Raw genomic sequence first — 17905 nt, 5'->3', positions numbered from 1 at the left:
GGGGTCAACCCTATGCAGAGAGATGATGTTTAAAGAGATCTGTTAGCCAATGTTGGGAGATCCTGACGGTTGATCCTTTGTGGGAAGATCCTGTGCAGTGAAATCCTTTAGGATGATCTTGGGGATGATCCTGCATTGGAAAATCTTAGTGCCATGATCCCACCTTATTCTATGTCCTTTAACCTTAATCCATGTCACTCCATGTTATTCCATCTCATTCAACCGTAATCCATGTAATTCCATGTTATTCCATCTCATTCAACCTTAATGAATGTCATTCCATGTTATTCCATCTCATTCAATGATAATCCATGTCATTCCACATTATTCCATCTCATTCAACCTTAATCCATGTTATTCCTTCTCATTCAAACTTAATCCATGTCACTCCATGTCATTCCATCTCATTCAACCTTAATACATGTCATTCCATGTTTTTCGATCCCATTCAACCTTAATCCATGTCTCTCCATGTTATTCCATCTCATACAACCCTAATCGATGTCATTCCTTGTTATACCACCCTGTTCCATTCCATATTATTGTAACTATTCCACCCAGCGTTTTACCTCAAACATATGCTACAACTGCTGAATTTAGTATCTTACATCACCATTGACTGGATAATGTTTATATGAAGATATGACTCTCCATGACAGGGGACCACATGTTTTAGAAAGAGCCCTCAACTGGATTTTAGAAACAGGAAATATTTGAGTCATCGATCATGCATATCTTGATTTATATTAGGTGATATGTTCAAATTTTATACCCCATGACCAATCTGTTTTATTGAGAGAGTCCATGAAATGGAATGGACAAAAAAATGTTTTGTTACAGGCCAGGGTGCCGTTGTACAAAACAACCTTAGCGCTAAGGCTACCTTAAGTCTATGTTAAGGTACGGGAGTTACGGTCACCTTAGCGCTAAGATCGCTTAGTACAACGGCACCCAGGGGCTCCTTTCACGAAGCAACCTTTACTAAGGTTAACCTTAACTCCCATTCTTTAACATTGCACTAAGGTTACCTTAGTGACTTGCGATCACCTTAGTGTTTTGTGAAAGGAGGCCCAGGCCAGAAGCTTGTTTTTGTCTAAAACTAACGAGTCCTTTGAATTTCTAAAAAGTAAACAAAGTACAAAACGTATATATCCTAACATTTTCAGTTATGTTGTGACTTTGGTTTCAAGATTCGATGTGTGAAAATGCGTCCTCCATCATACATGAATACAGCTGCATTGTCTGAACTGTTTATATTAGATGATGTAAGCAAGGGTAATCAGAGTCTAAGTAAACTTAGGCTCATTATTATTCGTTACACTGCTATACTGAGTCTAACAGACCCTAGTCGAAGGTCCCGTTAGCTAACATTTGAGCGACCTATGACTGTCCAATTAAACGGCGAGACAGCCAAACAGATTTAACCAATTAGACGACTTCTACTATTTAGTGTTCGGCAGGACTTATTGTTCCCTTTCAAAATCACCAATGACGAGTTTAATCTTTTCAATTCTTCACAATTCAGTTTGAGTTTCTGTGTGAAGTGTTTTTGGATATTCCCTTATTAGCTTATATTTCCGCGAGATGACATACTAAAATATTTACGAAAACGCTATTTTCAGCGACTGTTTACTCCCTTTTGTGAATAATGGCGTCCTCCATGTGTATCACTCAAAAGCGATCGTGCGTAAAAAGGATTTGTAATCGTCTAAGTACAAACGTTTTCAAGGTAAAGGTTAAAACGGTATGTGCGAATATTGACTTTCGCGATTTGGCAAGCTGTGTTCTGATTGGTCAATTCAAAAGGTTACCTGATGTGACGTTCTACTGGGGTTTGTTAGACTGAGTATAACAGTGTAACGAGTAATACCGAGCCTACTTTACTTAGACTGGACTGGAGTAATCAGTGTCTCTGAGGAAACACATTCCATGTGGCATAAGTGAGTGGGGATGGTTTTACACCGCTTTTAATAAAATTCCAGCAACATCACGGCAAGGAACACCAGAAACTGAATTCACACATTGTCCCCGTGTGGGAAATCAAACCCGGTTCTTTGGTGTGATGAACAGACACTTTAATCATGGGGCTAGTGTCTGTAGTTTTACCCAATTCCTCCTTACATCTCCTACCAAACCAGTGTGCGAAATAGTCACTGGCCCGCTAGCCCATGGCTACTAACGATCCAGTCGGGACAGTTAATCTTCACAGTCACTGACCCGACTGGCTAGTGAATTGCCATGGGGTCATATTTTAAAAATATATCACTCTCTCCGACTTCTTAACTTATAAGACACTTTTAAATCATGCAAGATAATGACCTGATAAATGATGGTATTTTACCATTTTGTAATCTTTTGCTTAGTTTCCACATTCAAATTTCGGGCTTGTGAATTATTGTGTGGGCTGGTAACCTTCAGACATTGCAAGCCCGACTGGCTAGCTAAATCTCGAAACCATTTCACACACTGTACCGTATGTGTGGGAGCGGTGGGGTAGCCTAGTGGTTAAAGTGTTCGCTCGTCATGCCGAAGACCTGGGCTCGATTCCCACATGGGTACAATGTGTGGAACACATATCTGGTGTTCCTGACGTGATATTGCTGGAATATTGCTAAAGTGGCTTAAGCCATACTTTCTGAGTTACTTCTTTTACTCTTTAATAATAAGTGTCCCAAATGATTGATCAAATCATGTTTTTACAAATGTTCAATATATGCCCATAATCAAAACATTCACATTAGCTTGAGAGAATTTCCATGTATGAATAAGAGCACAATGTACTGTACATAGTACTCAAATTGCTGGTCAATTTTAGATTATTAGAGATATATATTTTTGTTGAATGATGTTTGATATATATTGCAATATGCTGTAAATTTTCAGAACATTTTCTGTAGAATATTTTGAGAACATTCTTAGTACTGCTTTTAATGAACAATTTATACATTCTGTGTTTGTTATTGTGTATTTTGTTCCGAGCCATTTTAATTGCAAAATGTGTTGTCAAGTTATGAATATTGCAATTATTGAGCTGTGTGATTTGTCAAGTGGATAGCCTTGTGGTTAAAGCGTTTGCTCATCTCACCTAAGACCTAGGTTCGATGAAATATCTGCTTGATTATATCATTTGTTAGTGGGGCAGTAGGATGGTTAAAACATTCGCTTGTTACACCTGAGACCTAGGTTTGATTCCCTATAGGTACAACGTGTGAACCCCATTTTGAGTGTCCATAGTAGGAGTGGGTATTGCAGAAAATTTTCATATTGCGATATATTGCGATGCGAAAGCATGTATTGTGATATGTATTGCAATATATTGCATGAAGTATTTTTAAACAAAAACTACTTATAATCGAGTTACTTCTTGATTTATAGAGCAAAAACACAACAAAATCACAAGGCTTGATTAAGCTTTAATAACAACTTTTAATCATGATAAAATAAAAATGTGAATAATATTTGGCACAAAGGAAACAAGAAATTATTCGAAGATTTCCGAGTGTAACAAAGTTTTCCGAATGCAAATGAAAGTACCGTTTTTTTATCAGCCTATCGCAATACGTATCATATTCATGTCTGAACCAGTTGATACCGATAAACCGGTTATATTGCGCAGCCCTAATGTGTACTATAACGCCCCTACATAGTAGATCTCATTATGGCAATCACTGGATTGTCTAGTCTGGACTCCAGAATAGGTCTGCCTCCAGGTATTTTTTCAGAAAATACACTGTAAAATAGTAATTATAATGGTCTTGCTTGTTGTAAATATTTTGTAAATATGTCATTAGAAGTGGTCCGTCCTTGTTTGAGAATGCATTGCAATTGATCAAAGGGTAAATTTGTAAATAGGTTGTCAATGATCTCAGTTTTCGTGCATGTCAATAACATATTATCGACTATTTTGTTTTAATGTATTTGTACATACATTTTACAGTGCATTAAACTCTTTGTAGTATTTTGAGCTGATAATTTTGTTTTCATAAAAGTCTAAACCCTTACCTTGTGTTCTGTTACTGTGTGTATTTATCCCCCAGCATGTCTGTTCGTCCATCCGTCTGTCTGTCTGTAATCATTTTGTATCCGGAGCAAAACTCGAAAACCGAATATTTTTCAATAAAAATTAGTAGTTATATCAAACAGAAACTAAGGTTGTGCCTTTTGCTATTTACAAATTTTTGTCGTTTATATTTTTCTTGGTTTCCATGGAAACGTTTTGGATTTAGTCTTAAAGGGAGGGGTGGGCTTTGATTAGTATAACTCAAAAACCTTTCAATATCTTTCAACAGAACTTGGCAGATATATAAGACAGATCTTGAAGTGGTGCCTTTTGCTTTTTTGCAGATTTTTGACATTTATATTTTTCATTATTTCCACGATTTGGACTTTAAGTAACTATCGGATGATTGTTCTTTCAAATATGTGGGGGTTGGGGGATATGTCATCCGCTGATGACTCCTGTTCAATGAAACCGAGAACATCCAATGTCCAGTAGCAACAATGGCTTAATTGCAAACTATGGGTTGTGGAGAAAGACAACCACAACTATGTTCAAACAAAGTTCTATATTCGGCCTCTTGACTCCATCCCTTGACATTAGAAGATCACCATCAAGCATATTTTGTTTGACTGATTGGTCTTGGTAACTGCACATGGGTCACATTATCAAGTAATAAATCTATAAGGGATTTTTGAAAGGGCATCCAGCATGTTCAAGTGAGTGAGTATAGTCTTACGCCACTGTTAGCAATATTCCAGCAACATCACGGCAAGGGACACCAGAAATGGGCTTCACACGTTGTACCCATGTGGGAATCAAACCCAGGTCTTGGGCATGACGAGCGAACGCTTTAACCACAAGGCTATATTATGGGGGAAAGTAAAGGTAAAAAAGCTACTTATAGTGTATGAACACCCACTGCTTCTACTTTAGTGGCATAACTTAAATTTTTCAGCAAAATTTCTGGTTGCATCGATTATTTTCTGATTGCTTCAAATATGTTCCTGAAATTTCAATTGATTTACTCATTGATATGAATACTTCAGCGTTACTTAAAGTGGCTTTCCAAAACTTGATATTTTTAATATTTTGTCATTGCTGTAAGTGCCCTTAGAAAGAGCTGAATTTGGAACTTAATCGAGGCAATATCCATCCATCCATCCATAGGCACGAACGCATGCACCTGCACAGAGAGAACACACACTCACACAGATGCGACAATAAAACATATCTCAGTTTTGTTTTGTTTTAGCATCAGTTGAATCCAAGGTCAATGTCTGTAATTTTGGTTGGGTAGCCTAGTTGTTAAAGCGTTTGCTCATCATGCAGGGTTCGATTCCCCACATGGGTACAATGCGTGAAGCCGATTTCTGGTTTCCCCCATCTTGATATTACTGGAGTATTGCTAAAAGCAGCGTGAAACCATACTCACTCACTCACTCTATCCTCAACACCATTGTCGCGTATGGTGATGTAGTAACGAGGGGTGGAGATTTGGATGATCAGTGTAGGAGTGGTTCAGTGTTGGTATGAGGTAGGGTGAGCTACAGAACTTGACTCTCAATGGTGAGTGAGGGTTAGAATTGATCTTCAGTAACCCATGCTTGTCGTAAGAGGCTTCTAACGGGATCGGGTGGTCAGGCTCATCGGTTCCCAATTGCGCAGATCGATGCTCATGCTGTTGATCACTGGATTGTCTGGTCCAGACTCGATTATTTACAGCCCGCCGCCATATAGCTGGAATATTGCTGAGTGCGGCGTAAAACTAAACTCACTCACTCACTCACTCTATAACTGAGTAAAAGTGACAGTGGGTTGTATTCTTAACTATCGTTTCAACATGTTCGTATCAGTCGCAAAACATTTGCAGGTGGAGATAGTAGAAGTGAGTGGAATCACCTTGGACGGCTTATTAAACGAGCGCATCTACACCTATCAAAAGCAGTGCCATGAAAGTCCGGTTTCATTAATCACTTCACCATCTACACACTTCAAAAAAAGAACGTATAGGTGATTTGGGGAATATTGGACTCATGAAGCTGCGGCAAAAATAATACAAATATAGTATTTCTTTCCAAAACGTCAACTTTGTGCCGCAGTCAGCGCCAAAAAGCGACAATTTCGCTTGTTTTAGAAGCATTTGAAGAATAATTCGCCAAACGTCACCAAGAAAATATGTAAGCAAAATGCACGTGCAGATAATTTTGTCATTCGTTTTTTGTCTGGAAAAGAGGACTGACTGACTTTGGCTTTACGCCGCTTTTAGCAATATTCCAGCAACATCACGGCGGGGGACACCAGAAATCGGCTTCACACATTGTACCCATGTGGGGATTCGAACCCGGGCTTCGGCTTGACGAGCGGACGCTTTAACCACTAGACTACGCCGCTCTCAGCAATATTCCAGCTATATGGCGGCGGTCTGTAAATAATCGAGTCTGGACCAGACAATCCAGTGATCAACAGCATGAACATCGATCTGCGCAATTGGGATACAATGACATGTGTCAACCAAGTCAGCGAATCTAACCACCGATCCCGTCAGTCGCCTCTTACGACAAGCATGGGTTGCTGAAGACCAACCCTGATCTTCACGGGTCCACTCTTTATGATAAGACCTGTCCCTGAAATGAAGAGCAAGTCAGCAACCTTCGAGATGTGTTTATAAAGCTTTGCTGCAACATTGTACAGCCCCGTACAGCTGTTCAGCTGTCTGCATGAGTAGAGGCATCAACTATAAAAGGCCAAACCAGATTCATCACTTCATTACGAAATTTACAACTTAAACGAAGATAAGAAATGTTAAACCTAAATTAGAGTTGATTAGTTCGATGGACACAAGCCAATAGTTTGTAGTGAAAAGCCAATAGTGCTAAGTAAGGGACTGTCTGTCGTTGGGGCTAACAAACTGGTGAAATTTATTCTACCACTTACTGAAGCCTATTGGGAATCTGTACACAGAATCTTGGTCTAATGATAAATTGAAATACAAATTTTTTTTTAAAACATTCACGAATTTATTTTTCTTTACATTTTGAAAGAAATCTTTATTCCCTTCCTTTCAACTGGTAATGATATGGGTATGGTTTGAGATTCCTCCGGAGCTGGCGAGGAAGTGCACGAGATTTCCTGGCGGGAAGAGCACGGTGTCTCAGCAGAAGTTGCAGGTTTTGCTCGACGTTTGTTTTGTACAACGTCGTCAACTACCTTCAACAATTGGTCGCTTGTCCGTTTGTACCTGTTGGAGTGAGTGAGTGGGTTTAGTTTTACGCCGCACTCAGCAATATTCCAGCTATATGGCGGGTACCTGTTGGAAAGAACACCGAAATAACCTATATGCACAATGCATGATAAAAATCTTCAAAATTAAAACAGTACGTTTTAAGGAAACGCAATACTTTTTATCAAGCCTGCTTTATCTCTTTCATGTTTCGATATTAATGTGGTAGACGTCGGGCTAGGATTTAAAAGTTTTGTTTTTTTTCAATTCCTATCAATGAACGCGTGTGTATATATAAATAGTCGTAATAACAAAGCATTTCAGCTTCAAAAAGAGCATAACGATGGCACCAAATACAGTCAACTCTTTGACAAAATAAAAAGGACATTTATTGATTGTCTACGTCCTGTTCTTTCGGCGATCAGCTGCTCGTCAATGGCAGACTCGTATTGGCGTGTGACTGTCGTTGCACGAAGAGAATGATTTGTTGTATACTCCACAGGGAGTTGAGATTGATAATACGATGTACCGTTGAGATTGACATCCAGTGAACGAGAGGGAAAAACTACCAGCGTCTTGAGCATGCACTAGTTGCCTGGATATGTCCGCTATATAAATATCCTATAATAATAATAATCATAATAATAATTTGTGAAAAATCCCTTAAATCCAGCCATTTCACAGAGCCTCCTCACAACCCCGGACAATGTGTGCCTCCCCACTGATACGGAGCAGTACAATGTGTCAGGCTTTGCATATATCAAGGCACGGACGTGAAATGCGTCGCACCCACCTGGTCTGTCCAAGAAAGCGGTTAAACGTTTTAGTTTGAAGTCAGAATCTCGGTTTCGAAATATACTCAGGGACATACTCAGGAAACAAATAAGGGAACACCACTTCATGGCAGTGTTCCTGTATTTCTTTCTCAGATTTCCTCCAACAGCGCAACCCAAAGATGGTGATGAAAACTGGAAAATATTAAAGGAACACTTGAATTTTCCCGTGTTCCTTTATTTGTTTCTCTCAGTATAGTTGAAGGGGCAGTGGGGTAGCCTAGTGGTTAAAGCGTTGGCTCGTCACGCCGAAGACCCGCGTTCGATTCCCCACATGGGCACAATGTGTTAAGCCCTTTTTCTGGTGTCCCCCGCGTGATATTGCTGGAATATTGCTAAAAGCGGCGTAAAACTAAACTCAGTCAGTCACTATAGTTGAAAAATAGAGAAAGAGAGTAGGCTAGCAGCTCCAATACAGCGTATGTTCTAATTCTAAAACGATAAGCAAACGTGTATAACATTTATCAAACCCATTGTCGACTGGCAACGAATAAACTTTTCGGGTTTTTTTATCTTTCTTTTTTTTGCGTTTTGATGTAAAGTTTTGTTAAGAATTCGCCAACTGTCACTGATTTTTATCATTTATTGAACTCGTGACAATTTTTTTCAACGTTACGAATTTGTTTTGCAATACATCTGTTCATGTGTAAACAGTACCTTTAAACAGTATGGAATATTTTGCAAAATTTTGTTTAGAACAGTTGCCTGAGGTAAGTAGCTTTATTTACACTAGTGAGTCTAAACTTTTGAAAGGAAGTATAGTTGAAAGTTATGCTAACAAATTGACTGGTGAGCGTATTATAAATAAATAAATAATGTTTAAAAGCCGGAAAAAAATAGTTGGGGATATATGTAAATTTTGAAATTATGAATAATGATATATCTTTTCATTGACACACTGATAAAATATAAATCATAAAAATGCCAATATCCCTAACTTAATAATATAATTTGTCCAGTATATTACTGCATATATGTACAGACGTATTGGGGTGGTGGGTGTGTGGTCGGTAATTTTGTACTTAGAAACTATGGGAAGGGGGTGGGGGTGGGGGTGTCATTGATTTTGTACATGACATGCATGGGGGTTACTTATTTTGTACATAAATTTTAGGGAGGTCATTGACATTGTACATGCTTCTCGATAAAAATCATCACCACCACCCCTAGCCATAAATTATGAACGGTCCCTAAGATTGAATGCTACTGACCGAAATATCGGCATTGGACGTTTGGAAACAGGGGAGTCCCAGTCTGCCGTTGTGCAAGACACTTCAATGTCCACCGCAGCACCATATCTCGATTATGACATCGATATATCCACTTCAATTCGACCAAAGATCGTCACAGAAGTGGAAGACCAGGAGTGACCACTCCTGATTAGGACCGATTCATCCGGGTGTTTCACCTACGTCACCGAGTTACTACAGCAACAGACACTGCAGGACAGGAAGTATATCCTACCAAGCCATCAGAAATCGTCTGAGAGAAGTGCGAATTCGAGCATATCAACCAAACGTTGGACCTGTCCTACAATGGTGATGTATCAGAGTTATACCCGCGAAGATCCTGGTTAGAATTGTTCTTCAGTAACCCATGCTTGTCGTAAGAGGCGACTAACGGGATCGGGTGGTCAGGCTCGCTAATTTGGTTGACGCATGTCATCGGTTCCCAATTGCACAGATCGATGCTCATGCTGTTGATCACTGGATTGTCTGGTCCAGACTCGATTATGTACAGACCGCCGCCATATAGCTGGAATATTACTGAGAGCAGCGTAAAACTAAACTCACTAACTCACTCACTCACTGTATCAGAGTAAAGGCATGGAACTTGGGTAACTGGCCACGCGTTTGGTTCAGAGATGAAACGCGTTACCTCCTGCAACGATGGGATGGTAGACAACGTGCTTACTTAGCCATGTTGTCCCATTCTGGTAGAATCCCCCAACAAAAATTAAACACCGCCAAACAGTGTGCGAAATAGCCACTGGCCCGCTTGCCCGTGGCTAGGAAAAATCCAGTCGGACCAGTAAATGTATAGTCACTGGCGCGACTGGCAAGTGACAGTTCATGGTTTCATTTGTTTTTGATGGTATTTTACTTGTTTGTCTTTTGCTCAGTTTCTACATTCAAATTTCGGGTTAGTGAATTATTTTGTGGGCTAGTAACTTTCAGGCCTAGCTTGCCCGACTGGCTAGCAAAATTTGGAAACTATTTCGCGCACTGCCGCCAAAGGGGGCTGTTTCAATACGACAATGTTCGACCCCACACAGCTCTTGTAACAGGTGCCTGTCTCGCCAATGCAAACGTCAATGTCCTTCCCTGGCCTTCCGAATCGTCTGATCCGAACCCGATCGAGCGTGATGCCATCTATAGGACGAACTTGATCGACGCGTCCGTAAACGTCACCATCGTCCTCAGACATTTGCAGAACTTGCCAACGCGCTGCTGGTGGAATGGCGAAGAATCACCCAAGCACAAATTCGTCGACTTGTGCAATCCCTTCCAAGGCGGTGTCGAAGCACGACAGCTGTAAAGGGGTGGTGTCACCAGAGGCGTGTTCAGAACCGCGAGTGCCCGCGAACCATCCCCACAGCTGCCTCGCCAAGCGAACCAAGATGGCGACCATGTTTAATGTCACTCGTCAACTCGCCCCTTTCCGTAACCTCCAACAAGAAGACAAGAAGCTATTCGGCTGGTCCCGGAATAACACGAGTTGGTCACGAACGGTTTAATGTAACCAAGCGCTCGCGTCCGTTCAGGGCCGATGCGAGCGCTCACGGGAGGCAATAGCGCGGGCGCTCGCGGTTCTGAACACGCATCTGGTACTGACCTGAACGCCCCCTTGTTTCCACGCAAGTGCTGACAACGACAACAATACATATGTTCATCCATGTGTCGAATTTCCTTCATCTGTGTTCAAGCTTAATCTACTTAACTACGCTTAAATATGTTCCATACATTTCTTTATTTTTGACCTTTGCATTTCTTTTTTTGAAGAGTTTATCATCAATGAATCAAATATTTCAATTACATCATATGTATTGAGAATCTCACCCGAGTGTCTTTTGATATCAAATATATCACCACGGGTCGTTAAAGTTACAAATATCCGAGGCTTACCGATATATTTGATATCAGAAGACACGGGGGTGAGATTCTATTTATCATCAAAAATCACTCTCCGTTAGTTATCAATAAAAAAATGTACATCTCCAAACACACTCTCCTACCCAGAGTTCAATGCGACCAGCATAGTAGCTCTGCCTCAGGCCATAGAGATGAGACGATTCGTAACATCTTGCACAGTCCATTCAATATATTGTTTATATTTCTAAGTAAGCTTACTAAACTCACTCACTTTGCTGTTTATCACTTAATACAGTGATATTTTCCCTGATATGGACTTTTTTTGTCACCCCGATATGGGCAGGATGGGCATGGTCATGTCTGGCCCCGGGTAGGATATAGAGGATATTATATGAGTGCCCATGTCATACTATGTTTACGACACGAGTGCCTAAATGTTGGTATTTGCCGAGCGAGAGCAAATCTACTTTCAAACATACTACCCGCCGTCGCCGCATGTAGAACGCAACTTCACAGAAGAAACGTGATGTGATAGCATTGTTCATGACGTCACCATGACAAAGTGAAATTTTTCCCTCGGGCATTGTATGAAAAATATGAAGCCCGATATATCGATAAATCGATATCTTCCCCGTCAATTTTGTACACGACGTCACGGAACGTTAATGAATCGAATGACGTCACATCAAGAATGACGTCATGTTAGATCATCCTTTGATCATGGCCGGGGAAAGGACGCTAACTCCGCTCCTGTTCCTGTTCCTTCTGTCGTGGATTTACCGATCACTGTCGACGATAAAGGTGTTGTATCATTCAATCAAGGCATGTCTATGCAACAGACAGCACCCTGGAACTTCTTCACCAGCGCTAGTTTCATGCTCTGGTACATGTTAATGTAGTTCACGGCTCCGACAGGAAATACAAACGCATAAGGCGTCCAATTATTGAAAGTGACTCCGAAGATGAACTGATATGAACTGACAAAAGCATGCTTGCTTCTGATATCTGTACATATCTGAAACTGTGTATTTCTATTTTTTCCGAGTTTATTAAATTCATTGAACGGAATATTTGTCTTTGTTGTTTGTATCAGTTATTTTTTAATAGACAACGTGTATTTTGACAAAGAGATACAAAAACAAACAAACATGTAACCGAAAAAGATCTTAATTTAGGCAGGTATTAATTGATTAAAAGATTATTACACTTCATCTTTCATATCTTGTCCGATATCATCCCTCAACCTATATCTGACCTCTGCCCCAAAACATGACTTTCGATCTAAGGCGAATATTCTCGCCCATGGACCAAATTTTATCACCCATGTGCGCGAATATTTTGATTACGCTATAAATGCACTGAAGTTCAAATACTAGTAAGTTGAATTATGTGTCAGGATACTTTTAGACACAATTTGATTTAATTGCAAATTATAAAATCATGAGTTTTGAACAAGGAAAAAGAAGTATTTTCATTGCGAGTAGTTTAAATTTTGAGTTTTCGAAAAAAGACTATTTCATAAAATTCTTACTATATATACATGAAAAGAGCTCGTTGAATTTTGTAAAATTGTAGTTAAGAAACTCGCCACAATCATTTTCCAAAATATAATTATGACGTGTTCACAGTTTCTGTACAAATTGAGTTTCTATACAAATTGGGTTTGTGTCCATTTAATAACTTTAGATATTGATTCATTAAGGCAATATTAGTTTAGCTGCTACCAGATGATACCTGTACAACACCTGTCAACATATTAAACTTTGGCTCGCCACGAACAGACGAAATCTATCGCCTGGAAGCGTAATACGCATCACTAACGTAAGTAAGAAAGATGTTTGAACTGGTTATATTTGGGAATTCGCTTTTGCTGTAAAGGATCAAATCTAAGTTGTTTTGGATTGACTCTTATGTTTTTGACTAAGAAAGTGTAATCCCAGCTATACCACTCAAATGAATCCAAGGAACACCTAAGTTTTTTATTATAAAGAAAACACATATGATACGATGAAAACAAATTTTAGTGGTGGTTAAGGTCAATTCAATGCAGAAACAAACCTTTTTTTAAAAGTCTTCTTGCCGCCTCACGTATGGCAATACCCTCCTGGATCCACCAAATAGCTCTCCCCCTGTCAGCAATGCTTAGACAGCGACATTGAGGCATGGTTTTCAACATGTGATTGATCGGTGTTCCAAACGTTGCTTATAAGGGAAATATATGCATGATGTTCAGGGAGATTTGCACTATCAGGTGCACTAGCAGGTTTGGGTGTATTCGGGAGAATAAGACCTATGGAAGCCTCAACTTGCAACTCAAAAGTGCGTGAAAATGTCTAATTTCCAACCCTTCAAAATTCCATCGGTTTATCGTCCTAACATAATGTGACCTTTAAACCATTACCAGTTGTCGATCAAATGACATCATTATTTTGCACCCAATCTCTGCAAATTTTCAGCATATTAACTAAAAGCTTCTGACCCAAAAATACCACAGTTCCTTGGGTTCTTTTGAGTAGTATATATCACACTATACATTTGACCTCTCTCCATGTGGCATTGTGTATTCAGAATCAGGGATAAACTTTATCTAAAGTACAGGGGGCGTTGGGTAGCCTAGCCTTGAAACGTTCTCTCGTCACGATGAAGTCCCGGGTTCTACTCCTCACATAGATACGATGTGTGAAGCCCATTCCTGGAGTTCCCCGCCCTGATATTGCTGGAATATTGCTAAAAGCGGCGCAAAACCACACTCAGTTCAGTTAAGTTCTGATATTGTAATTGTTTGGGTTTTTTGGTGTCTTTTGTCGACAGTTTTCTATAATCTAATTTTATGTATCAAGAATATATTAATTTTGTTAGCCACGATATGGCTGAAATTATCAAATACTGCCGATGTGACTAAACATCCTAATTCACTCATCATAACGAATACGCTTGTAACGAACTGACGGATCTAACGAACTACATTTAGTTGACCTCTGAGTTCGTTACAACCGTAGTTTCTGTCCTTTGCTTTCTATGTAACTATGAGGACACGATTGGTTCTTCGAGCACCTAGGTATATGGCATATGGCAGTCCATTCTTTGCAACCGCTAAAACAATGCTGGTATTGTCACCAAAAACCAAACTCGCTGCTCGGATTTACGCCGCTTGGGGCAATATTCCAGCGATAGGCACCAGAAATGGGCCTCAGACACTGTACCCACTACACTTTAACCACTAGGCAATCACGTCGCCCTAATGTCACTTGAGGATGATCAATTTTAGGTCATGGTGTTCAAGAAAAACAATGGTTTATTTTCAGAATTCGAAGAATAACCGGCTTGTCAGTCTGCAAGAGGACATATCAACCATGCCATAGGAATAGGCCCTTCGATAAATCACGGCAGGTACAGCCAATCACGGGTACCCTGAGAGGTAAACCAGATCATTAACAAAGTGTTTCTCGTATAAGCGGATCCTGCTTACAACGGGACTGGACCTGTGCATACTGAAAACGACGTGCGACCTACTGGAGCAGTCGTACCAATATTATACGTCCACGATTTGACTCACATAAGAATCTTGCTTTTTCCTATAAGTCGCTGAAACTATGACCATTAAAATGGTTTGCGTTGTCTGCGTTCTACTTATCAACCTAATAACGCTGATGATGGTTGTAAGCACGTTGGACCATTACAACCTGCACGCTGTTAAATCACAAACTTTCACCCGTAACAAGGAAAACAGTTTGTACAGTGAGATAGGTAGAACAATGTCTTCATATGATATCCACACGAACAAGACATGTCCTTTCAACTTCTCGTTGTCTGACACAGCGATCAGCAAGGCGTTGGCAAGATGGCGGACAGCCAGACCTCGAGAGAAGATATTGACAATATCATTGCAAGGTCGCCTAGGAAATCACATGTTTCAATACGCTTCCTTGTTGGGAATTGCATTTTTGTCAGGAAGAGTTCCTGTTTTGGAAAACTCTTTAACAACCCAAAACCTTACAAAACTCTTCGACATATCCTTCGTAGGAAATGTCAGCAAGGCGAACATGGCCAGTTTCCATGAGACGAAATATGCGTCATATGACTGCGAGCTCTACAACCTGCCTGATTCGAAAATCGAGGTACAAGGGTACAGGCAATCGTGGAAGTACTTCTACTCTATCAGAACTGAAATAAGAAAGGAATTTACGTTCGTTCAAAAATACCGGAATCTCAGCGCTCAGTGTTTCCAGAAATACACAGGTCAGTATAAAAACAGATCCGTCATCGGGTTGCACGTACGAAGGACGGATATGACACAGTACAGGGAGATGGGTTACACATCAGCCCCCTTGTCCTACATACGTAAAGCTATCAGACATATGAAAACAAAGTTTCGTGATCCCATTTTTCTTATTGCAACCGATGACAAAAGATGGTGTCGAAAAAATCTACAGTCCCCGGATGTTATTCTAATGGACAACACAGATCCTTATTTGGACTTTGCAACCTTGACCTTGTGTGATCACATGATCATGACAGTGGGGACATTCGGATGGTGGGCCGCCTGGCTGAGCAATGGGTACACCGTGTACTACAAAGATTATCCAAGAGCTGGTTCCTGGCTTGCCTCGGAGTTCACTGATGCTGATTATTTCATGCCAGATTGGGTACCACTAGGTGCATGAACTAGCTTTGCACTGTTTAACACTATTTAACTGTTAACTGTTGGCGTCCTTTCAGCTCTAATCAACAGTTCAGTGTTGGCGTCCATTTGTCCTTTGCCAATCACACATCAACGCCAGTTAACTGTTGGCTTCTATTGTTTAGCCTGCATCTTTTTTGACTTATTACTTTTGTTGTTCTGACATGTACATATATATGCTCTCTGCTTCCTACCATTCACACGGAGGAGTAAGGATATACTCCGAATAATTGTGTTCCTCATCGGGGTGGGTATTGCAGAGGATTTTCATATTGCGATGCAAAAGCATGTATTGCAATATATTGCGTGAAGTATTTTTACAAAAAAAACTGCTTATAATCGAGGTAATGCTTGATTTATAAAGCAAGTACACAGCAAAATCACTATGCTTGATTAAGCTTTAATAAAAACGTTTATTCATGATTAAAAATATAAATGTGAATAATATTTGGCACAAATGAAAAATGGAAATGTCCGAAGATTTCCGAGTGTTACGAAGTTTTCCGAATGCAAGTCAAAATACCAGTTTTCGATCAGCGTATCGCAATACGTAAATACCGGTAAACCGGTTTTATTTCGCAGCCCTAGTTCCTCATAATAAAGAAGATGACATCCATAAACATTCCCTTCCTCAGCTTTGCTTATGTCTGAGAAGGAGGCAAGAGGCTGTTTTGGTTAGCCTAGAAACAATCAGGACAAACCAGTGATGGATATAATGAGCATCGCCCATCACCATCACTCATCGCAAGGCAACAGTATCTTGTACATAACTTTGACTTTCCATGGACATTATTATCCATATGGTGAAACATAACCAGGGTTCCGATCCACAACGGGTACGTAACGTTACGACCTGTCGTAACTCTATAGTTTATCATAGGCTTACGAATGTCGTAGCGCTACGAACGCTTTGTGGATCGGGCCCCAACCAGAGTCATATAAATCACATGTGCACCTATCACTTTTGCCTAGCAACCATTGTTTCTGTATTTCGACGTCTGTGACGTCATTAAACAATTTGAACGTGACGTCAATGAAGAGGGCCGTCACACTTGCTTACCGTGTTTTACTGCACAAATGTACATGAATAAAATGGATAATAAAGAAATTATTACACTTGCTCGTATAATATTATCTATGTATCTGACAAGCTTAAAAGCATGATATTTTAAAAAGATATTCTCAATTTGGATTGAGGGGCAGATTACCCCAGTACATCTCTCAGTTTTTAAACAGCTATTAATTTCAAGTCCGATTGGGTTCTACCCGGTCTGATGACTTCCATCATGTTGTCGCCTCCCTCGTTTACTATCTGTCACCGATTAAAGCATAACACGAATACGACGACGATTAATGATTACGACGGCAACTTCCACTACGACGACAACTTCTACAAGGTCTCGCTCTTGTACGTATCGACCCGTGAAGATACGGGCTTGAATTGATCTTCAGTAACCATGCTTGTCGTAAGAGGCGACTAACTGGATCAGGTGGTCAGGCTCGCTGACTTGGTTGACACATGTCATCGTTTCCTAACTGAATAGATCGATGCGCATACTGTTGATCACTGGATTGTCTAGTCCAGACTCACTCACTCGTGTATGTGTCATTTTTTGACGATGATTTCAACATTTAGTGTCGTCTTGAAATCTGCATACGGCAGAAAGACAGCCACAACTATGTTTAAACAAAGTTCCATATCTTTAATATATCCCTTGAGATGAGAGGCTCATCATCAACCATATTTTGATTGAGTAATTATCTTGGTAACTGCAGGGGAGTCATACTATCAATCAGTAAATCTGAAAGGTCTATTTACCCGTGTGAAAGGGCATCCAGGTTGTTCGAGTGAGTGAGTGAGTTTAGTTTTACGCCGTTTCTAGTAATATTCCAGCAATATCACGGCGGGAGACACCAGAAATAATGGGTTTCACACATTGTACCCATTAGGGGAATAGGACCCGGTCTTCGGCGTGACGAGCGAACGTTTTAACCACTAGGCCACCCTTCCGCCCCCGATGTTCAAGTGCGTCAAGTGAGTCCCCCGTGTTACATCAAACATCTGTTAAAAACAAAAGC

The 17905-nt window shown here is 40.3% G+C and overlaps 1 protein-coding gene across 1 annotated transcript; it reads left to right on the top strand.

Annotated features, from left to right (window-relative positions):
• Nucleotides 1-14900: 14900 nt before the first annotated feature.
• Nucleotides 14901-15809, top strand: LOC124260176 (galactoside 2-alpha-L-fucosyltransferase SEC1-like). Its single transcript, XM_046694431.1, has one exon. It carries the CDS (start codon nt 14901-14903, stop codon nt 15807-15809), a length of 909 nt encoding a protein of 302 aa, XP_046550387.1.
• The last annotated feature ends 2096 nt before the right edge of the window (nt 15810-17905 follow it).

The sequence above is a fragment of the Haliotis rubra genome, unplaced genomic scaffold, assembly GCF_003918875.1.
Source record: "Haliotis rubra isolate DU_JTF1 unplaced genomic scaffold, ASM391887v1 Scf753, whole genome shotgun sequence".
Lineage (NCBI taxonomy): Eukaryota > Metazoa > Mollusca > Gastropoda > Lepetellida > Haliotidae > Haliotis > Haliotis rubra.
Note: the sequence above shows the minus strand (reverse complement) of the source record. Positions and strands in the feature narration are given on the sequence as shown.

Excerpts from the sequence above, each read along its gene's own strand:
- LOC124260176 (XM_046694431.1), top strand. The coding sequence starts at position 14,901 with ATGTCTTCATATGATATCCACACGAACAAGACATGTCCTTTCAACTTC.